This window comes from Emys orbicularis, chromosome 3 (assembly GCF_028017835.1).
Source record: "Emys orbicularis isolate rEmyOrb1 chromosome 3, rEmyOrb1.hap1, whole genome shotgun sequence".
In the NCBI taxonomy this organism is placed as follows: Eukaryota; Metazoa; Chordata; order Testudines; family Emydidae; genus Emys; species Emys orbicularis.
This window is the reverse complement of record NC_088685.1, coordinates 122,536,273-122,561,050: the sequence shown is the minus strand read 5'-3', so window position 1 is coordinate 122,561,050 and position 24,778 is coordinate 122,536,273. Positions and strand designations below refer to the sequence as shown.

At 45.0% G+C, this 24,778-nt stretch overlaps 1 protein-coding gene across 3 annotated transcripts in view; it reads right to left on the bottom strand.

Moving 5' to 3' along the window:
- Nucleotides 1-24,778, bottom strand: part of TULP4 (TUB like protein 4) — a 232,943-nt gene that overhangs the window by 52,732 nt on the left and 155,433 nt on the right. For all 3 annotated transcript variants that reach the window (XM_065401692.1, XM_065401694.1, XM_065401693.1), the window contains exon 4: nt 289-469. In XM_065401692.1, coding sequence (XP_065257764.1) covers nt 289-469 — 181 coding nt within the window. The remainder of the gene's footprint in view (nt 1-288; nt 470-24,778) is intronic.

Genomic DNA, 24,778 nt, shown 5'->3' with positions numbered 1-24,778 from the left:
TTTCACTCACAGATCTCAAAGCACTTTATGAAGGTATCATTATCCCTACTTCACCAACGAAGACACCGTAGCACAGAGAGGGGAGTGACTTGCAGTGGGTCAGTGGCAGAGGTGGGAATAAAATGCAGGGCTCTCGCTCCCTGTCCAGTGTTCTATCCGCTGCCCCTTGTGGATGAAACAATGGAAGACGTATGTTCCACTACTACTATAAAGCATGACTGCTCCATGGCACTGCTGTTAGTTAAGTGTTAGCAAACATTAAACAGAAAAAAGCTGAAGGCAACATACCTTGCGGTGGGGAGTAGTCATCAGAATCTGTGTCACTTTCACTGCTGTCCTCCACCAGGAAGCTGGGGTAGTTCCAAGACATACTGAGGATGCCATCTGACTCGTGAAGGAGAACATGTGCCAGCATTCGGCCATGGCAGTCCATGACGATAACCTGACCATCAGCAGTGCCAAACAGTACCTGAAAACAACAGAACGGGACACTTAGGAGAGAGACAGTTCCATGAAATGTAACTGATTTAAGATTTCTTAGAATACATCTTGTCAATTAACTAGGTGCATTGAAAATGAATCCAAAGCAAAGTAGTGAGGTGTTCCAAGGGTCAGTCTCTAAGTGAGGAGTTACTGTACCAGTTTAAAGTTGTCCCAGTTAACATTGTTTCATTATTAAGCTGCTGATCTATTAGGCCCGGTCTACACTAGGAGTTTATGTCGAATTTAGCACCGTTACATCGGATTAACTCTGCACCCGTCCACACCACGAAGCTATTTAGTTCAACATAGAGGTCTCTTAAATTCGACTTCTGTACTCCTCCCCAACGAGGGGAGTAGCGCTAAATTCGACATGGCCATGTCGAATTAGGCTAGGTGTGGATGGAAATTGACGGTAATAGCTCCGGGAGCTATCCCACAGTGCACCACTCTGTTGACGCTCTGGACAACAGTCCGAGCTCGGATGCTCTGACCAGCCACACAGGAAAAGCCCCGGGAAAATTTGAATTCCTTTTCCTGTCTGGGCAGTTTGAATCTCATTTCCTGTTTGGACATCGTGGCGAGCTCAGCAGCACTGGCAACGATGCAGAGCTCTCCAGCAGAGATGGCCATGCAATCTCAGAATAGAAAGAGGGCCCCAGCATGGACTGATCAGGAAGTCTTGGATCTGATCGCTGTGTGGGGCGATGAGTCCGTGCTTTCCGAGCTGCGCTCCAAAAGACGGAATGCAAAGATCTATGAGAAGATCTCTAAAGCCATGGCAGAGAGAGGATACAGCCGGGATGCAACGCAGTGCTGCGTGAAAATCAAGGAGCTGAGACAAGGCTACCAGAAGACCAAAGAGGCAAACGGATGCTCCGGATCCCAGCCCCAGACATTCCGTTTCTACGAGGCACTGCATTCCATCCTAGGTGCGGCCGCCACCACTACCCCACCACTGACAGTGGACTCTGAGGATGGGATATTGTCCACGGCCGGTTCCTCGGACATGTTAGCGGACGGGGAAGATGAGGAAGGAGATGAGGAGGACGAGGCAGTCGACAGCGCTTACAACGCTAATTTCCCCGACAGCCAGGATCTCTTCATCACCCTTACAGAGATCCCCTACCAACCGTCCCCAGGCGTTAACCCAGACACAGAATCAGGGGAAGGATCAGTCGGTAAGTGTTTTAAACATGTAAACATTTATTTTTAACAGAACAGGAATATTAACAATATTAACAATGGGTTTTGCATGATTACTTTGCCCTAGGCGCTTAACGTTTCAGTCCATGGCAGTGCAACTACTGAAAAAAAATCTAACAATGTCCGGTTTAGCATGATTGTTTTGCCCTAGGCGCTCTACTGTGTAGTCCCTGCCAGTGCAGCTACAGTAAAATCCGGTCTATATGTCCGGGGATAGAGCAGAAATCCTCCTGGGACATCTCCACGAAGCTCTCCTGGAGGTAATTGGAAAGCCTTTGCATCAGGTTCCTGGGGAGAGCGGCCTTATTGGGTCCTCCGTGGTAGGAAACGTTTCCGCGCCAGGAGACAATCAAGTACTCGGGTATCATTGCCTTGCAGAGCATGGCGGCATACGGCCCTGGTCTTTGCAGGCTTTCCCGAAGCATCCGTTCTTTCTCCGTCTCTGAAATCCTCATCAGAGTGATGTCGCTCATGGTGACCTGCTTTGAATTAGGTAGGGGAATGTTAGTATTGGGACTGCTTGCCTGTTCCTTTACAGAACTGTAACCGGCGGTTTAGAGCCACGCGGTGGAGGCGGGAGAGGAGCAGCATACAGGGATCTTTCCCTGGGACAGCCGCGAGGGGGTGGGACGGGGCAGAGTTCATGCTTGCCGGATTGCTGGCAGCAGGGACTGGCATTGCTTTGAACGTGAAAGGAGGCCAGTGCTATTATTAAAGTTTTAAGCAGCCACAAGTCTACGGCTTACCATGTCAGCCTGTTACCCAAATTCCGCTGTCCTGTCCCGCTTGTCTGATCTGCACTGCAAGTCCCCAGGCACTGAATGCGAAGGCCGAAAATTCGACCTTGTCCTGAGTGCGCATGTGATAGGTGCTGTGCATGGTCTTGTTCACAGAGAAAGACTATGTTCTTTGTTCACCCAAAAATTTATCTTTCTGAGGAATTCACTCCCTTTTTCCCATCCCACAGCTGCGACTGTCTCCCGAACTACCCTGGCATCACACTCCCAGAGGCTAGCGCAGATTAGGCGTAGGAAGAAGAGGACACGGGAGGACATGTTCTCGGAACTTATGGGTTGCTCCCGAGCCCAGGCAGCCCAGCAGACCCAGTGGAGGGAGAACTTGTCCCAAATGCACCGATCACACATGGAACGGGAGGAGAGGTGGCGGCAGGAAGACCAGCAGGCGACTCAAACGCTGCTTGGACTAATGAGGGAGCAAACGGACACGCTCCGGCGCCTTGTGGATGTTCTGCAGGACCGGAGGCAGGAGGACAGAGCCCCGCTGCAGTCTATCTCTAACCGCCCTCCCCCGCCACAAAGTCCCATACCCCCCTCACCAAAAGTCCCAAGAAGGAGGGGCGGCAGAGTCCGTGAAAACTCTCACTCCACCCCTGCAGACTGCTCAAGTACCAGAAGGCTCTCATTCCCCAAAATTTGATAAGTCCTTTCCTTCCCGCCTCACCCAAGCCCCCGTCCCAGTTTCATCCCCCAGTTTCATGTGTAGTTGCTAATAAAAAATACGTTTCTGTTAATTACTGTTTCCATCATGTTCTTTTAGAGGAGAGTCTGTTTGAAGGGGGGGAAGGGGGTTGGTAATTGGACAGGACAGTCACCTTTACCAGGGTACAGACGCGGGGGCAGGTTCAGCAGCAGGGCACACACACATTGCATTCACTAGTTACCCTGGTCAGTCTGGGAGGTGGTTTTCATGTTCTGTGTGTGTGTGGGGGCGGCTATGTGACTTTGTGGCGGGGGAGGGCGGTTAGAGATCTTATGCAGCGGTCCTTATCCTGGATCACAGAGCCACGCAGCAGGGGATCTGTAACCGTCCTCCCCCAGCCACAAAGTCACATAGCCCCCACACACAGAGTCCCGAACAGGAGGGGTGGCAGGCTCCGTTGAAACAACCAGTCCACCAGTGCGGAGCCTGTCATTCCTGGAGTTTAGAAGCGTCCTTTGCATCACTACACTACACCCGCTCCCCACCACAGTCTGCGTCCCAGGTTCAACACTTTCCCGCGAAAACAGTAATAAAGAAAACGGTGTTCATTAACAAATTTCAAGTGATTTTATTTTTAAACGTGTGTTGGAAGGGGGGGAACGGGGTGAATGGGGTATGTAACTGGAGAGGATAGTGAACATTTACTGGGTAAAGAAACGGGGGCAGGTTCAGCTTCTCTGTAAACAAACTTAATAGTCACAGGTTACCCTGCTCACTCAGGAACCTAGCTTTCAAAGCCTCCCCCATGCACAGCGCGTCCCGCTGGGCTCTTCTAATCGCCCGGCTGTCTGGCTGGGCGTAATCAGCAGCCAGGCTATTTGCCTCAACCTCCCACCCCGCCATAAAGGTCTCCCCCTTGCTCTCACAGAGATTGTGGAGCACACAGCAAGCTGCAATAACAATGGGGATATTGGTTTCGCTGAGATCAGAGCGAGTCAGTAAGGTTCTCCATCTCCCCTTGAGACGTCCAAAAGCACACTCCACCACCATTCTGCACTTGCTCAGCCAGTAGTTGAAGGGTTCTTTTTCAGTGTCCAGGGCGCCTGTATAGGGCTTAATGAGCCAGGGCAGTAGCGGGTAGGCTGGGTCCCCGAGGATGACTATAGGCATCTCCACATCCCCAAGAGTTATTTTGTGGTCCGGGAAGTAAATACCTTCCTGCAGCCGTCTAAACAGACCAGAGTTCCTGAAAACACGAGCGTCATGAACCTTGCCCGGCCATCCGACGTTGATGTTTGTAAAACGTCCCCTATGGTCCACCAGTGCTTGCAGCAACATTGAAAAGTAGCCCTTTCGGTTAATGTACTGGCTGGCCTGGTGGTCCGGTCCCAGGATAGGGATGTGAGTTCCATCTATAGCCCCACCGCAGTTTGGGAATCCCATCGCGGCGAAGCCATCTATGATGACCTCCACGTTTCCCAGGGTCACTACCTTTGAGAGCAGTAGCTCAACGATTGCGTTGGCTACTTGCATCACAACAACCCCCACGGTAGATTTGCCCACGCCAAAGTGGTTCGCGACTGACCGGTAGCTGTCCGGCGTTGCAAGCTTCCAGAGGGCTATGGCCACTCGCTTCTGGACACTCAGGGCTGCTCGCATCCGGGTGTCCTTGCGCTTCAGGGCAGGGGACAGCAACTCACAAAGTTCCAGGAAAGTCCCCTTCCGCATGCGAAAGTTTCGCAGCCACTGTGATTCATCCCAGACCTGCAGCACTATGCGGTCCCACCAGTCCGTGCTTGTTTCCCGGGCCCAGAATCGCCGTTCCACAACATCAACATGACCCATTGCCACCATGATGTCCTCGGCGCGGGGTCCTGTGCTTTGTGACAGGTCTGTGCCACTCTCAGACTTCAGGTCCTCACCGCGCTGCCGTAGCCTCCTCGCCCGATTTCTCAGCATCTGCCTCTGGGAAAGGTGGATGATAAGGTGCGAGGTGTTGATAACGGCCATAACTGCAGCGATGGTCGCAGCGGGATCCATGCTCGCAGTGCTGTGGCGTCCGCGCTGTCACTGACCAGAAAAGTGCGCGAACTGATTTCCCGCCGGCACTTTCAGGGAGGGAGGGCGGGAGTGACGGTTGGATGACGACAGTTACCCAAAACCACCCTCGACACATTTTTTTCCCCAGAAGGCATTGGGGGCTCGACCCACAATTCCAATGGGCAGCGGGGACTGCGGGAACTGTGGGATAGCTGCCCACAGTGCACCGCTTCCAATGTCGACGCTTGCTCCGTTAGTGTGGACTCACAAAGTCGAATTACTGTCCTTAGTGTGGACACACACGTTCGACTTTGTTATATCGATTCCACATATTCGATTTAAGTAAAATCGAACTACTCTCATAGTGTAGACATACCCTTAGAGAACATACTTGTTTAAAGTCACGCAATGTTCCGTTATAAGGTTGTTTGGCTTGCCCCATTCCGCCCGCCCCGGTGTTCCAGCCGGAGAGCGGGGTCAGGGAGTGGGAGCTTGCCCGTTACGCCCACCTGGCGTTCCAGCTGGGGAGCAGGGTCAGGACACAGGGGCTTACCCCACTCCGCCCACCCGGCATTCCAGCCACGGAGTGGGCAAGCCCCCGACCCCGCTCCCCAGCAGGAGCGCCGGACAGGCAGAGTGGGGCAAGCCCCCGCACCCTGACCCCACTATGCCCCACCTGAACCAAGCTTCACAATCATCATTGGTGAGTACAGTATTAAATAGTTTGTTTAAAATTATTTAAAACTTATACTGTATATGTATATAATGTCTTTTGTCTGGTGAAAAATTTTCCCCTGAAACCTAACACCCTCCCCCCCCATTTACATTCATTCTTATGGAGAAATTGGATTTGCTTAACATCGTTTCACTTAAAGTAGCATTTTTCAGGAACATAACTACAACGTTAAGCGAGGAGTTACTGTACTACAACCCAGAAAAAAACATGTTCAAAGAATGTTGTTAAGGTTGCAAAGTCAAGGACTCAAATTAGGAAATGCAAGAAATAAGGCTGCCTGTGCAACCTTAATTTACCCCCTTGTGCTTATGCATTAGGATATTGTTCCTGTTGACCTCAATGAGAGCGGGACAGAAGAGAGAACTTTCTGCCCACCTGATTGAAGTGGGGTGGACTGGATTTTCAGGTGAGGCCTAGGTGGGGATTCTGCTGGGAGGCAGAACCTTAGAGGGACTGGAAAACAACCAGCTGGCCTCATTAGTTTAATAGTTTATTTGATTGTCTATTTATCCCTAAATAAACTTGATTGTGTTCCTCACTTACCCAGACTCTGAGTGTATTTGGAAGAAGGGAAGACAATTAAATTACCTTTAAGGATGACGAGGGGGTTTAAAGTTTAAGTTCCTAAAACCTGAGTAAGGTTTCAGGTGAGGACTCAGGACAAACTATTTGTTTATTTTAAATGGAACCCCTACACATTATTTGAACCTTGCCCTTACTGCTGTTAATGGCATGTGTGAGAAAGATTATAAGGGTATGTCTATACCCAGCCGCTAGTTCGGCGGCTGGCAATCGAAGTTCTGGGTTCGACTTATCGCGTCTTGTCTGGACGCGATAAGTCGAACCAGGAAGTGCTTGCCGTCGACTGCGGTACTCCAGCTAGACGAGAGGAGTACCGCGGAGTCGACGGGGGAGCCTGCCTGCCGCGTGTGGACCGAGGTAAGTTCGAACTAAGGTACTTCGAACTTCAGCTACGTTATTCACGTAGCTGAAGTTCCGTACCTTAGTTCGATTTGGGGGTTTAGTGTAGACCAAGCCTAAGAGTGTTTACAATACCTATAGAGTTTATATAATCCAGAACACCAAGAGGTGGAGAAAGGAGAATGTGTCCGCTGTTACAATACTAAAGGGACAGATGACTAAGTGAAGTTTTAGCAGAGATTTCAAATGGATTATGAGAAACACAAAGGTGGATAGAGGAGGATGAACTATTCAATTGATGAGCAACAGTTTGGGAGAAAGTGGGAGAATGTCCTCCGACAACCGTGACAAAAGACAATACAGACGCCCCCCGACTTATGCAATCATTCCATTCTGGAAAGCCTCGCGTAACTCGAATTTTGCGTAAGTCAGAAACGTATACCCGTATGTTACGCAAAAAATTCTGCAACTCGAAAATCCTATTTCTGGCTTATGGAACTTTTTCCGTAAGTGCAAATTTGCGTAAGTCGAGTCTTGCGTAACCCGGGGAGTATCTGTACAATCAATCAACTGGAACTAGATCATTATAGCCCAGGAGGAAGGCAATATGTTACACCTTCAGGAAAAGATAGAGGAGAGCTTCCACCCACTATATCAAACACAAAATGGATGATGTGAGGATTTTTCTTGTTTAAAATAGCATTTAACTATGACACACTAAGTCCACAGAAACTGGAACTTACAGTTCTCTCTCCCTTAAGCATGTCCTGTGCCTTTATGTTTTGAACAAGTTAAGGTCTTTATGTTTAGAGAATTTTAGAAGACTAGCAACCAACAATAAATAAGTTATAATAATGAATCCATGAAATGACAAATGTATTATTCAAGGCGGCTGCTGCTACCACATAGTTCTAACCGAGACAAGTATATTTTAGGCAAATTTAACTGAACAACTTGAAATCTAGTGAGTTTCCAAAAAGGAATTAAAAGTAGTTTTATGTACTACATCTGCCCCTTAGTGCACTACGTAATTTTGTGGGTTTACCCTTACATTTTTCACTATTTCAAATGTGTTTCTCTATCCTATTGCTGTGTGAAACACCCATATAAATAAAAGGGGAAACTGACTGACTACACAGGGGAAACAGTGAAAATGTACAAATTAAACAAGCTGGGGAGAGGGGAAATACATATTTTATTTTCTTATTTGCTACAGTGATCCTAGGTTCTACTGATACAAATAGTACTTTAAAACGTTTCAGGCAGAAATGTAATTATAAAGTTCTTTCCAAGCAGATGAAAGGAGGACACATTCCATATTTCCCATCATGTGGTGAGCACAGGAGCGGCACCAGGGTTTTTGGCGCCCTAGGCGGGGGTCCTTCCGCGCTCCCGGTCTTCGGGGCACTTCAGTGGCGGGTCCCAGAGCGAGTGAAGGACCCGCCGCAGAACTGCCGCCGAAGACCTGGAGCGCGGAAGGACACCCCGCCGCCGAATTGCCGCCCCCCCCCAAATCCTGGCGACCGCCTAGGTCGCCTAAATGGAAGCGCTGGCCCTAGGTGAGCAACAGCTACAGAAAAATGAAAGTGAGAGGAGGTAATGGAAATGGGGGAAGAGCTTGGGGAAGCTTTTCATGGCTGGAAGTTTAAAAAAATATATTAAACAATGCAAGCCAAATCCTGCTCTCACTTACACTGGTACAAACCTGGAGTAACTCCACAGGGAACTTCAATGAAGGCCTTATTGAAGGCAATGGCGTTATTCCACATTAGCACTGCTATAAGTCAAAGTAGAATTTGGTCATTAACTATAATCACTATGTGATACAAATGCTTGTGTGCTAAATTCTGATGAATGTATATGCTAAATAATGGTTTGGTTACCAGCCTGCCAATATCATCTTTAAATATTAGGCTGGAAACTTCTCTCCCTTTGCTCAGCCAAACCTTCCCTCTTATTTGTCACCATTTGTACTCGTCTCCCACTATCATCTTCTTGTCTCCTTTCAGGCTGCCCTGAGATTTGAACCCCCCCTCCCCATCTTCCCATGCACAAAAAACCTCCTACTTTGCCTTCCAATACCTCCTCTAACTGTTCATCTCCCACAAAGCCTTCCACAGATAATCACCACCTTCACGTCATGCTGCGACAAAACAGACTTTTTTTTTGACTGATCTACTTTGAATTTGATCTGATTGTAAAACTGACTAAATATGATCAGTTACAGGGAATGCTCCTTCCTATTTGTTTACAAAGTACCAAGCACAGTGGGTGCTTGGCAATAATGTTGTCAAAATGAGATTTTTCGGCAGCTGAACTACTGTAGCAGTAAGGAAAGCATTTGATACCACATGGGAAATTATTAGTTAAATTGGAGAAGATGGGGATTAATACAAAATTCAGAAGGTGGGTAAAGAACTGGTTAAAGAGGAGATTACAATGGGTCATGCTGAAATGTGAACTGTCAGGCTGGAGAGACATTACTAGTGCAGTTTCTCAAGGCTTGATCTTGGGACAAATTTTATCTGACATTTTCATTAATCACCTTGGCACAAAAAGTGGGAATGTGTTAATAAAATTCGCAGATGACACAAAGATGGGAGAATATGTGGATGACCTTGAAAACTGGAGTAATAGAAATGGGATGACATTTAATGGTGCAAAGTACAAGGTCATGAGCTTAAGGACTAACAAGAGTATTTATTATAAGCTAGGGACTTATCAGTTGAAAGTGACAGAGGAGAAGAAAGACCTGCGTGTATTGGTCAACCACAGGATGACTATGAGCTGCCAATGTGATGCAGCCATGAAAGAGGCTAATGCAATCTTAGGATGCATCAGGAGAGATATTTCCAGTAGAAATACACAAGTGTTATAACCACCATAAAAGGCACCGGTGAGACGTCATCTGGAATACTGTGTGCAATTCTGGTCTCCCATGTTTAAGAAAGATGAATTCAAACTGGAACAGGTGCAGAGAAGGGTACTAGGATGGGAGACTTTAATCACCCTGATATCTGCTGGGAGAGCAATACAGCGGTGCACAGACAATCCAGGAAGTTTTTGGAAAGTGTAGGGGACAATTTCCTGGTACAAGTGCTGGAGGAACCAACTAGGGGCAGAGCTTTTCTTGACCTGCTGCTCACAAACAGGGAAGAATTAGTAGGGGAAGCAAAAGTGGATGGGAACCTGGGAGGCAGTGACCATGAGATGGTCGAGTTCAGGATCCTGACACGAGGAAGAAAGGAAAGCAGACTTTGACTCCCTCAGGGAACAGATGGGCAGGATCCCCTGGGAGAATAACATGAAGGGCAAAGGGGTCCCGAAGAGCTGGCTGTATTTTAAAGAATCCTTATTGCGGTTGCAGGAACAAACCATCCCGAAGTGTAGAAAGAATAGTAAATATGGCAGGCGACCAGCTTGGCTAAACAGTAAAATCCTTGCTGATCTTAAACGCAAAAAAGAAGCTTACAAGAAGTGGAAGATTGGACAAATGACCAGGGAGGAGTATAAAAATATTGCTCAGGCATGCAGGAGTGAAATCAGGAAGGCCAAATCACACTTGGAGTTGCAGCTAGCAAGAGATGTTAAGAGTAACAAGAAGGGTTTCTTCAGGTATGTTAGCAACAAGAAGAAAGTCAAGGAAAGTGTGGGCCCCTTACTGAATGAGGGAGGCAACCTAGTGACCGAGGATGTGGAAAAAGCTAATGTACTCAACGATTTTTTTGCCTCTGTCTTCACAAACAAGGTCAGCTCCCAGACCGCTGCACTGGGCAGCGCAATATGGGGAGAAGGTGACCAGCCCTCTGTGGAGAAAGAAGTGGTTCGGGACTATTTAGAAAAACTGGACGTGCACAAGTCCATGGGGCCGGATGCGCTGCATCCGAGGGTGCTAAAGGAGTTGGCGGATGAGATTGCAGAGCCATTAGCCATTATTTTTGAAAACTCATGGCGATCGGGGGAGGTCCCGGATGACTGGAAAAAGGCTAATGTAGTGCCCATCTTTAAAAAAGGGAAGAAGGAGGATGCGGGGAACTACAGGCCAGTCAGCCTCACCTCAGTCCCTGGAAAAATCATGGAGCAGGTCCTCAAGGAATCAATTATGAAACACTTAGAGGAGAGGAAAGTGATCAGGAACAGTCAGCATGGATTCACCAAGGGGAAGTCATGCCTGACTAACCTAATTGCCTTCTATGATGAGATAACTGGCTCTGTGGATGAGGGGAAAGCAGTGGATGTGTTATTCCTTGACTTTAGCAAAGCTTTTGATACGGTCTCCCACAGTATTCTTGCTGCCAAGTTAAAGAAGTATGGGCTGGATGAATGGACTGTAAGGTGGATAGAAAGCTGGCTAGATCGTCGGGCTCAACGGGTAGTGATCAATGGCTCCATGTCTAGTTGGCAGCCGGTTTCAAGCAGAGTGCCCCAAGGGTCGGTCCTGGGGCCGGTTTTGTTTAATATCTTTATTAATGATCTGGAGGATGGTGTGGACTGCACTCTCAGCAAGTTTGCCGATGACACTAAACTAGGAGGCGTGGTAGATACACTAGAGGGTAGGGATCGGATACAGAGGGACCTAGACAAATTAGAGGATTGGGCCAAAAGAAACCTGATGAGGTTCAACAAGGACAAGTGCAGAGTCGTGCACTTAGGACGGAAGAATCCCATGCACAGCTACAGACTAGGGACCGAATGGCTAGGTAGCAGTTCTGCAGAAAAGGACCTAAAAGGTCACAGTGGACGAGAAGCTGGATATGAGTCAACAGTGTACTCTTGTTGCAAAGAAGGCTAACGGCATTTTGGGCTGTATAAGTAGGGGCATTGCCAGCAGATCGAGGGACGTGATCGTTTCCCTTTATTCGACATTGGTGAGGCCTCATCTGGAGTACTGTGTCCAGTTTTGGGCCCCACACTACAAGAAGGATGTGGAAAAATTGGAAAGAGTCCAGCGGAGGGCAACAAAAATGATTAGGGGTCTGGAGCGCATGACTTATGAGGAGAGGCTGAGGGAACTGGGATTGTTTAGTCTCCAGAAGAGAAGAATGAGGGGGGATTTGATAGCAGCCTTCAACTACCTGAAGGGGGGTTCCAAAGAGGATGGAACTCGGCTGTTCTCAATGGTGGCAGATGACAGAACAAGGAGCAATGGTCTCAAGTTGCAGTGGGGGAGGTCTAGGTTGGATATTAGGAAACACTATTTCACTAGGAGGGTGGTGAAGCACTGGAATGCGTTACCTAGGGAGGTGGTGGAGTCTCCTTCCTTGGAGGTTTTTAAGGCCCGGCTTGACAAAGCCCTGGCTGGGATGATTTAGTTGGGAATTGGTCCTGCTTTGAGCAGGAGGTTGGGCTAGATGACCTCCTGAGGTCCCTTCCAACCCTGATATTCTATGATTCTATGATTCTATGATGACTGGAGGAATAGAGAACCTGATTTATGAGAGGAGACAAAGACCTTGGCTTGTTTAACTTGGCAAAAAGAAGACTGAGGGGAGATACGATTACTCTCTATAAAAACATCCGGGAGGGAGAGGAATTATTTAAGTTAAGGGCCAATGTTGCTACAAGAACAAATGGATATAAACTGATCATCAACAAGTTTAGGATTTAAATTTCATTAGAGACAAATGTTTCCAACCATCAGAGGAATGAAGTTCTAGAACAGCCTTCCAAGGGGAGTAGTGAGAGCAAAAACCTAACTTTTTTCAAGGCTGAACTTGATAAGTTTATGGAGGAGATGGTATAATGAGACTGCCTACAATGGCATATGGCCCATCCACATCTGCTTTTAGCTAATATCTCATAAGACCAGAGATATTTGTGTTATGAGACAGGGAGAACAGAATTTCCTTTTCTACACCTCTAAACCATTCTTTATTTTTATATTAATCATGTCCCCTCTTACTTATCTCTTTTCTACGGTAAACTGTGACGGGTTGGATCACAGAAACCCCCTTGGGAGCTGCCACCTGATGTGCAAAGACTACCTCTGCTCCTTTTTTCCCTGCCAGCTCAGGACTCCAGCACCCTGTCTTGCTGAGCCAGACACTCCCGTCTGCTACAACACAGACCCAGGGTCTGAATCACTTGTCCCAGAGCTGCAAGTTTACCCGAAAACAGCTCACAGAAGTGTGCTTGTCTTTAGCACTCAGATGCCCAACTCCCAATGGGGTCTAAACCCAGATAAATCCGTTTTACCCTGCATAAAGCTTATGCAGAGCAAACTCATAAATTGTTCGCCCTCTATAACACTGATAGAGAGATATGCACAGTTGCTTGCTCCCCCAGGTATTAATACATACTCTGAGTAAATTACTAAATAAAAAGTGATTTTATTAAATACAGAAAATAGGATTTAAGTGGTTCCAAGTGGTAACAGGCAGAACCAAGTAAGTCACCAAGCAAAATAAAATAAAATGCGCAAATCTATGTCTAATCAAACTGAATACAGATAATCTCACCCTCACAGATGCTTCAGTAAGTTTTTTTTCTCAGGCTGGACACCTTCCAGGCCTGGGCACAATTCTTTCCCCTGGTACAGCTCTTGTTCCAGCTCAGGTGATAGCTAGGGGATTCTTCATGATGGCTCCTCTCTCTCTTTGTTCTCTTCCACCCCTTTATATATCTTTTGCATAAGGCGGGAACCCTTTGTCCCTCTGGGTTTCCACCCCCCCTCACTGGAAAAGCACCAGGTTAAAGATGGATTCCAATTCAGGTGACATGATCACATGTCACTGCAAGACTTCATTGCCCACTTGCCAGCACACACATATACAGGAAGACTAACAGGTAAACACAGCCATCTGCAGACAATGGTCCTGGTTAATGGGAGTCATCAAGATTCCAAACCATCATTAATGGCCCACACTTTACATAATTACAATAGGCCCTCAGAGTTATGTTTTATATTTCTAGTTTTAGATACAAGAGCGGTACATTTCTACAAATAGGATGATCACACTCAGTAGATTATGAGCTTTGTAATGATACCTTACAAGAGACCTTTTGCACGAAGCATATCCCAGCTGCATTATATTCACTTATCAAATCTTTATAAAACTATCCCAGTTACATTATATTCACTTATTATCATATTTTTATAAAACCATATAGACTGCACAACGTCACATAAACAATCTCCCATCCCTGCACCATTCAGACTGATTTCCCTCATACAGACCACTCATTTTATATATGATATCATATCCACTCTTATTCATCTCATTTCTAAGATGAACAATTCCAATCTTTTCAATATCTCTTTATATGAGTGTTTTTCCAGGTCTCTCGTTATTTTCATTGCTCTTCTCTGAACCTGCTCTAGTTTCAAAATACCCTTTTTGATTCATGGTGAACAGTACTGCACACAGTATTCGAGATGAGGCTGCACCACTGATTGATATAAAGGCATCATAATATTTTCCATACTCTCCATCCCATTGCTTATACATCCTAACATCTTGATTGCTATTTAGATCACAGCTGCATATTGAGCAGAGATCTTCACTGAGCAGTCTACAGTATAACCCAGGTCCATTTCTTGAGTTGAAACAGCTAATTTAGAACCTTGTAAGGTGTGTATGGTACCATATATACTCGTTCATAAGCCGAATATTTTTGGTAAAAAAGTGACGCATCAAAGAGCGGGGGTCGGCATATAAACGGGTCGACACCAAAATTTGATGATTTTAAACTCTATGGAATCATTGCATTAATATCTAATCCATTGTCATTTTGTTTACCTGGAGTGTCTGCAGGCATGGAGCCCCTCGGCTCCCTGTGGCCACAGTTCGCTGCTCCCATTGGCTGGGAACGACAAACCGCGGACACTGGGAGCTGAGGGGCTCCGTGCCTGTGAACGCTCCAGGTAAACAAAACGTCCAGGCCCGCTAGCGGCTTACCCTAACAGGCCAGCAGCCAAAGTTTGCCAACCCCTGAAATATAGGGTCGGCTTATGAAAGGGTCATACAGTTTTTGCTATTTTTACCCAACCATCTTGGGGGGTCGGCTTATAAACGAACGGGCTAATGAACAAATATATACGGTACTTTAAATTTTTCCCTCCAACGTATATTACTTTGCATTTATTGACAATGGCTTTCATTTGCCATTGTGTTGCCCATTCACTTAGCTTGTTTAGGTCTCTCTGTAGTTCCTCACAATTCTCTCTGGTCCTATCCTAAATAAAACTTTGTCATCTGCAAATTTTGCTACCTCACTGCTCTCCCTCCTTCCCAGATTATTAATAAAAATATGAAACAACACAGGACCTAGTACAGAATCCCGGGCTATCCCATTGTTAACTCTTTGCCTTTATGAAAATTAACCATTTAATTTTACTCTTTGTTTTCTGCATCTCAGCCAGTTTTTGATCCATGACAATAATTTGCTTCTAACCCTATGACTATTTACTTTTTTTAGTAGCCTCTAGAACTGGACCTTGTCACAGGCCTTTTGCAAGTCTATATAAATTATGTCAACCAATTCTTCTTTATCCACTACTTTACTGACATGTTCAAAGACTTCTACAAGATTAGTAAAACACAATTTTCTTTTGCACAAACCATGCTGGTTAGTTCCTATCATATCATGATCTTCTGGTTGTTTTGTAATTGTTTTTAACTATCATTTCAACCAATTTGCCAGGTATATAAATATACTGGTTTACCATTCCCTAGATCATCCCTACATTTCTTTTGAAATACAGGTACATTTGCTACCCTCCAATCTTCTGGGACAGAAGCTGTTTTTAATGAGAGATGCATGTTTTTGCTAGCAACTTAGCCACTTCATACTTAAGTGCCTTCCGTATGTGCCACCTTGGGCTGGTGATTTACTGCATTTTAATTGTCAATCTGCTTCAGCACCTCTTCTTCTGTCACCTCAATCTCTGAGAGTACGAGATACCGAGAGAGAATCTTTGTTACCAAGAAAGAGCATGTCTAGGGCAGGAATCTCCCCAACATTCTTGATGGTGAAGACTGATGTAGAAATAAAGAAAGAAAGAAAGAATGTAGCTTCTCAGTAAAGTCTTTATCGTCATTAATTATTCCCTTTACCCTCTGGTGATCCAATGATCCATCAATTCTTGCAGTCTTCTTGCTTCTGGTACATTTAAGAATCTCTTGCTGTTTGTTTTTCCATGCTTAGCTATTTGCTCTTCCATTCTGGCCCTTCTAATTTCCCTCTTATAATTTAACTGCTGTAATTTATGCTCCTGTTTATTGGCTTCACTAGGGTCAGATTTCCACATTTTGAAGAATTTCTGTTTTGCTTGAACAGCCTCTCTAACCTTGCCATTAGGGCATATTGATTTACTCCTTGCCTTTCTGGTTCCCTTTTGTTCATCAGTACACATATCTCTTGAAACTCTAGTATTGATTTTCTAAGTAGCATCCATTTCACCTCTAAGGGTTTTACTTCATTTATTTAACTTTAGGGCTTTTTTTTTTTTTTTTTTTTTTTGGACTAATCATCTTTTCTTACTGAAATCTTCCTGTCTTAAGTTTAGTGACACTTTTTGGTATCCTACACTTTCTGGCTTGATTTGCTCTGGCATTGCTGAACTATAATATATATATGTGTGTGTGCGTATGTGTATTGCTCATCACAGGACGATACCTCAAAAATGACATTCTGCAAAAAGAGGCATTAATGCCAACCGTATCTGCATTGTCAGAAATGCAGTACATGGTTCAAGAAGGCTGCATCAGAAGCTCTGTTTGCTTTAATTCAGCCATCTGGCCAAACATTAGTATTCATCTAAGAATCCACATTACAACCTTCGCCATAACGCCGTCATATTAATAAAGATAAATCTATTTTTGTGATCCACGGTTAAATGACTATAAACCGATTAAAACATAAAACAAACTTACAAACATCTGCTTACGAAGATGTATTTAATAACAGACAAGGTATATGGAAAACTATTACCTCTAAACATTTTCATTCCTTATTCTAATTTAAAATTTTGAATCTCCAGAAAGGTTTTGATTAGACCATTTTATAGTCCATTTAGTCATCAAATTAGCATTGTGCATTCCCTTGTGCGTCCCTTGTTTATAGGTGCTACACCTGCAAATTGTGGACAACACAACAGCAATAATCAGCTGCTCCTCTGGTGTTGAGAAACAACTTCAGGATTTTTTTTTTCTTCAAACACATTCAGAGCAGCATTTCTGGCTTCTTTATCCACTTCCCTTCTAAAAATGCAGGGCGGTGGGATACGGACAGGAGCAGACAGCTGCTCTGCTGCAGAGTGCTTTTTATTTCCATTACAAATTCAGCTGCTGTAATATGATTTCCTGAACTTTAAAGAGGACACAGAAAGAAACATCACCACAATTTGCACAAAAACTTTAAAGAAAATGTGTTAGATTTTCCATCACTGTCTTTCAACCTCGACAAAACTGAAAGCAAGGCTTCAGTTTCCTTCAGGAATGAGAAAGAGGCAACAGCCAACACATGGATTATATACTAGTATATCCTGCTGCTTACTCCCATATACACCGAGCAGACAAATTCTCATTCCAGGCCATTAACAGTTTTCACAGGTGCAGCTGGATAGGCTGCATACTTTCACAGGAGAAGTCCTGAGAGTAAAGATAACTATTACAAAGCTCTCAAGTAAGAAAACAAAGCAAATACACTGGAGATCTTGGTGACAACACTGTTTAAGAAACAGTGAAATACTAAAACCAGGGTACCCAGCCAATATTGCTTTACTCCTATCTAACATAATGATATTACAAAAGAGTGAATGTAAATTATCTAGAGACTTTTAATAGCTTCTTCCTACAGCCAAAAATACTTATATTCTCAACTTCTGGATCCCAAACAGCAAACTGACTTTGGACATGAGAGAATGGAGACACTTGCTCACCTGAAACAGATAATCTTGTATATACTGTTTGAAGGCAGACAAATTCTATGAAGTTTGATTTCTTTATAAATCAATTATATCTGGGCTAGTTTTGACTCTCTTATCACACAAAGTACATATACATCTCTACATTCTTCCATGACTCTCGAGACACACTTTAGCACATCATGACATACCAATTAGATTATTAAATGAAGAGAATGACCGTCCACAGAAACACTTAGCTTAACATGCTGACTCTTGATTAACAATATGCCTCAGTTACAATATACAGAGACAACTGTTATAAGGCATTAGGGTGACCAGATGTCCCAATTTTATAGGGACAGTCCTGATTTTGGGGGCTTTTTCTTATACCTATTACCCCCCACCCCCATCCCAATTTTTCACACTTGCCCTCTGGTCACCCTATAAGGCATGCAGTTTTTTCTACTGTGTTACATTTAAAACCTCAATAAAATATTATACAAACATATAATAGCTTCCAGGTTTTGGGTAGATAATCAGCTGTTTCCACAAATCTTTAGATAATAGAGATGGGATTCCAGAGTCTGGACCACTGAGCTTACAAACCTGCAATAATAGTGAGGTTTCTTTAAGAAGCGTGGTTTTCCCCTTTCAATCAACTCTTCAAACCAGAAGGGTTGTTAGTAGGGCTGTCGATTAATTGCAGTTAACTCACGCGATTAATTCAAAAAAATGCATCGCACTTAAAAAAATTAACTGCGATTAATCGCAGTTTTAATCGCACTGTTAAAAAATAGAATACCAATTGAAATTCATTAAATATTTTGGATGTTTTTGTACATTTTCATATATATTGTATTCTGTGTTGTAATTTAAATCAAAGTGTATATTATTTTTGATTGCACTATAAAAATGATAAACAAAAGAAATAGTATTTTTCAATTCATCTCATAGAAGGACTGTAGTGCAATCTTTTTCTTGTGAAAGTGAAACTTACAAATGTAGATTTTTTTTTGTTACACAACTGCACTCAAATACAAAACTATGTAAAACTTCAGAGCCTACAAGTCCACTCAGTCCTACTACTTGTTCAGCCAATCGCTAAGACAAACAAGTTTGTTTACATTTACAGGAGATAATGCTGCCGTCTTCTTATTTACAATGTCACCAGAAAGCGAGAACAGGCATTTGCATGGCATTTTTGTAGCCAGCATTGTAAGGTATTTATGCGCCAGATGTGCTAAACATCCGTATGCCCCTTCATGCTTTGGCCACCATTCCAGAGGACATGCTTCCATGCTGATGATGCTTGTTAAAAAATATAATGCGTTAATTAAATTTGTGACTGAACTCCTTGGGGGAGAAATGTATGTCCCCTGCTCTGTTTTACCCACATTCTGCCATATATTTCATGTTATAGCAGTCTCAGATGATGACCCAGCACATGTTCACTTTAAGAACACTTTCACTGCAGATCTGAGAAAACGCAAAGAAGGTACCAATGTGAGATTTCTAAAGATAGCTACAGCACTCGACCCAAGGTATAAGAATATGAAGTGCCTTCTAAAATCTCAGAGGGACAAGGTGCGGAGCATGCTTTCAGAAGTCTTAAAAGAGCAACACTCCAATGTGGAAACTACAGAGCCTGAACCACCAAAAAAGAAAATCAACCTTCTGCTGGTGGCATCTGACTCAGATAATGAAAATGAACATGCGTCGGTCCGCACTGCTTTGGATTGTTATCGGGCAGAACCAGTCATCAGCATGGACACATGTCCCCTGGAATGATGGTTGACGCATGAAGGGACATATGAATCTTTAGCACATCTGACACATAAATATCTTGTGACACCGGCTACAACAATGCCATGAGAATGCCTGTTCTCACTTTCAGATGACATTGTAAATAAGAAGAGGGCAGCATTATCTCCTGCAAATGTAAACAAACTTGTTTGTCTGAGCGATTGGCTGAACAAGTAGGAGGACAGAGTGGACTTGCAGGCTCTAAAATTTTACATTGTTTTATTTTTGAATGGAGTTTTTTTGTACATAATTCTACATTTGTAAGTTCAACTTTCATGATAAAGAGATTGCACTGCAGTACTTGTATTAGATGAATTGAAAAATACTATTTTTTTTACAGTGCAAATACTTGTAATCAAAAGCCAATATAAAGTGAGCACTGTACACTTTGTATTCTGTGTTGTAATTGAAATCAATATATTTGAAAATGTAGAAATCATCCAAAAATATTTAAATAAACGGTATACTATTATTGTTTAACAGTGCGATTAATCACATGATTATTTTTTTAATCACTTGCCAGTCCTAGTTGTTAGGAAATGCACATATGGTCATAGGAAGGTATTTTCTTCACATACATCAGGATAGTAGTAGTGTAAAATACAGGGTAATTTTTTCTGCTAATTGTTTGATGTGCAAGTCCCATTAATTCTACCAAAAAACACCCAATCAGGCAGTGGAAGCTAGCTGACACTCAGCAGCATTCTCACGCACACTTGGCAGCCTCCTGTACTGTCTCCAAACCAAGACTTCCTTAGCAATTTCCTGAAAGCTACCATAAACCTACTCTACTTCCCTCAGAGAGAGTGCTAAGGAATTGTTGGTATGAAGACAGAAAAGGCAGGCTAGAAACGCCATCCCAAAAGACGGCCCTAGCAACAAGGCTGACACTTTGAACTAGCGAAACTGCAATGGAGAAAAGACTTGGCAGATAAAATCTACACTGCTTTGGTTCTATTAATTCAGAATTCATAGGTCATTATTATTACACAGGGTCAGATCATGGCCCAGCTTAGATGTCCATGCAAGATGTAAGAGGCAGTAAGTGCCTTAACTCCTGCCCACTATACAGGCTCCCCAGATCTGGAGTCTGGAGATCTGGAGGGGTAAACAGTCATTGCACCTCTCTCCAAACTGAGCAAGTGGGCAGGGAGTGTGCAGAGAAGGTTGGGGCAAGTGGAGCTGAGTCAGCAAGGAGATGGGGTGACTACCTCCCTGGGTGCAAGGAGAAAGCAGGGAAGGAATCATTCCTTCTCAACTGATGCAACCACCGCCACTACTAAAATGTCAGAATGCTGACAAGAAATAAGCTCTTGGGTGAACATCAGCTGCCTTAAGATGGGACCCAGGCAAGACGGAAGTGATACTAGTCAGAACAGAGAAATACTTTGAACAGCTAGCTGAGATTAAGACTGCGAGTCTGTCACAGAGGTCACGGATTCCGTGACTTTCCGCGACCTCTGTAGCAGCCGGTGCTGGCTCAGGGGCTGCTCGTTGCACACAACACAGAATGAACTGTCAGTGCTTGGCTGCAAAGCAGCATTGTGCTCTGAGCTCTCCCACCTTCTATCATCCTTATCCTCGAAAGCTGTGTGCTCAGAAAATGGTGCAACAGCATCCACTTGATACAAAAAAAGGCAAGGGAAAGACCAGGGAACAAACACTAAACACTGTTTAGAGGACCCAAGAAAGCACTGAGAAACCAATTATTTCTGGAATAAGTGCATAATGCATCTTAAAATAATCCAGTAAAAAGAAGAGAGGGAGGCCAAACAACATTCACTAAACTAGCATCACTTCCTTTCATAAAGCTCTGACATTGTTATTTGGTGTTTTAACAGTCAAGTTACTAAGCAAAGAACAAATACATGTTACTTGTTTCCAACATTTATAAATATATATATCAAGAATAGCGAAGTCTCACCAAAAGCCTTTAAACATTCTGAGTATATATAAAAATCCCACATGTTTTGTCTAGAAAGGACTGCATTAGGATATTAAACATTCATAAAACTCGTAGCACGAACAACCTAAGGTCATTAATTTTAATGACAAGCCTGCCATGAAAGCTTAAAATGCTTCTAAAATAGTCCAAAATATTAAGATATTTAAGTTGTGCAGGGGTTTATCTGATTGTTTTTCTAAATAAAAGAACTTGTCTTGAAAGCCAAGTGACGTATACTTTTCCTGTTGTCCATTTGCTTTTTTGATTGTACTGCTACCAGTTTTTTGCTCCGTTATGCAGCACAAAGCACATGGTCCCTTTTATATGTAATTTAACCACTGCATTCCTTGTGGATTGAATAAATTGCCTAGTTAATTAATAACACTTCCTATATGCCATGAAAATTTTGCAGCCATTTCCCCCCAGTGATTTGTGCACTGTATCTATCAATGGAAATGTCTTGCTGTGCCTTCTTAAAGGTTACAATGTCTTCACTACAACTGTTAGCATTTCTAATCATCCTAAATATGTACGATAAGCACATTGGGAGGTGAGATGCACTGAAAATTTTGATTGGGGAAAAATATATTTGCATGTGCAAAGAGACAAAAATATAGCTATTTCTTGGCATTTTTAAAAGCTGCTTATATAAGCCTATAAAGAACCATATAGGAGGTGGGGGATACTTTAATAAAGAAAGACCAAATGCATTGCTTATACTTTCAGTTCTTACATCCTGCAATTTTTTATGTCCTTCCGCCCACCCCCACATCTAACATAATTAGGGCAAATTTGCCCATCACTGCCACTGCCACATGTACATAGCTGCCTTTCATCATTCTGTCAGCTCATTAGAGTCCCATCTTCAAGATTTTTTCACAGAGTTAGATGCATGTACATATTTAAACTTGATAAATGCAAGCACTACAGTAGTAACAAGTACCTGAATCATGCTGCTGCTACAGCACCTGACTAATAAGTAGTGATATGATAAATGGAAACACTATCCATAAGTCTGGAGCACCACATGTCAGTACAGTGTGTAAAAGAAGAACTAGGGGGAAATGGCATAATGGACCATGTGTGGTGCATAATTTCCGAACACTTAGAACGCCATTATTTCTAAGCCAGATTTTTTCAGCTATGTCAAAGCTACTTGTCCTTATTTCAGATGAAGTCCAAAAGAGCTCCTTCCCTGATTAGGAAGAAGCAAATGCAATCTGCGTGCTATATGTGAAGGCACGGAGATCCAAGACAAGCACAGTGGGAGAAACCATGGCAGTTTACACCATGACTAGGACAAATTTGTCTGTCAGATTCCTCTCCACAAAACTAGGAGCATACCAAGGTATTTCAGGGAGCTGAGAGAGGGACTGAGGTCATTCTTCTTGGCAGGCTGATCCCATAGGCAGACATGCCAACTCTTGCGAATCTATCGCGACAGACACGATTTCCAAGTACAATTAAGCATCATTCATGATCTCGCAATACACCTGCCAAATCTTAAGATTTTTTTCCTACTGGCAGGGCCAGCCTTAGGGGTAGGCCACGCGGACGACCACCCAGGGCGCCGGGTGCCGTCTGAGAGCTGCAAGCTGGCAGGGCTGCCAGAGCGGGAATGAGTGAGGGCGATGCTGCACAGAGCTACCAGCCTGGCGGGGAGGCGTAGGCAGCAGGGCTCGCCCCTGCAGAGCCAGTGGACCAGCCTCTAGGTCTCCCCTTTCCGCAGGCATGGTGGTCATGGGGTGTATGTCCGAGGAAGCCCCCGGGCTCAGAAACTCCTCCCTGTACAGCCCGGCCTGGGCAGCCGGAGAGTGGCAGCTGCTGGCTGGGTGCCCAGCTCTGAAGGTAGCGACAAAGGAGTTTGACGCCTGCAGGAGGAGCTGTCGTGATGACACAAGAAGCTCCTCCAGCCCTGTGGTTTCCAGGGCTGGTCATGTGACAGAGCTCTGTGCAGCAGCCTTGGGGCTAAGGACACAGACCTGCCCTGCCACGGAGACCTGCCTTCATGTATAGCCTACAGCAGAGGGGAAGGGGAGGAGCCAGGGAAAAAGCTGCTGTTGGGTCCAGGGCCTCCCCTACTTTGGATCTTCCCCTCTACTTGGGATCTGGGTAAAGGAGGAGCCCGGGGGGAGGGGAGCATGTCAGGGGAACGGGGAGTCAGTGAGGTAATGTTGGTGGGTCCAGGGAAGGGGAGAAACCTGAGGGCAGCAAGCCAGGAGGTGGGGGGAGGGAATCAAGACGGTTATAGGAAATGGATGGCAGGTGAGGTCCCCTATCATAGAGATGAGAGGGTAACTAACTGGAGTCTCCATCTGAGCAGCCAGGGAGAGACTTTTCAATCTGAAATTATCATACATAGCCAGAACAGTAGAGAGGGTTTAAAAAGTAAACAACCTGATTTGATGATGTTTTTAAAAATCTCATGATTTTTTGAGGATCCGACTCATGATCCTACTGCACGGTTATGACTTGAGTGTGCTTCTTGTTAGTGAGTTGGTAGCTGTGGGCCCAATTCTGTGAGGTGCTGAGTGTCTTCAACTCCCATTAAACTCAATGGGTGCTGAGGGTGTAGCCCAGGGGTGGGCAAACTTTCTGGCCCAAGGGCCACATCTGGGTATGGAAATTGTATGGTGAGCCATGAATGCTCACAAAATTGGGGGTTGGGGTGTGGGAGGGGTGAGGGCTCTGGCTGGGGGTGCTGGCTCTGGGTGGGGCTGGGGATGAGGGGTTGGGGGTGCAAGAAGGTGCTCCAGGCTGGGACCGAGGGGTTCGGAGGGTGGGAGGTGGATCAAGGCTGGGGCAGGGGGCTGGGGCATGGGAAGAGGTCAGGCTCTGGGTGGTGCATACCTCAAGCAGCTCCCGGAAGCAACTGCATGTCCCCCCTCTGGCTCCTACACTGTCCCGTCCGCAGCCGCCGCCCCTGCAGCTCCCAATGGCTGTAGTTCCTGGCTCATGGGAGCTGCGGAGGCGGTGCTCGAGGCGGGGGCAGCGTGCAGAGTCCTCTGGCTGCCCCTACGTGTAGGAGCTGGAGGGGGGCATGCCACTGCTTCCAGGAGCTGCGCGGAGCCACAGCACACGCAGAGCGGAGCAAGCCCCGACCCTGCTCCCCAGCTGGAGTGCCAGAGCGGGGCAAGCCCTGGACCCTGCTCCCTGGCGGGAGCTCGAGGGCCATCTGAAGGGCCGGATGCGGCCCCCGGGCCATAGTTTGCCCACCCCCGGTGTAGCCTATAGGGCAAAGTTTGCTTATGGTAATTGAAAATGTGCTGAAATGCAAGTAGGGAGCAGGCCTTTAGGCCCAAAGCTTAGTCTTCATATTAGCTAAACCTGTTTTTAGCATGAATCAATAAGAGGTATT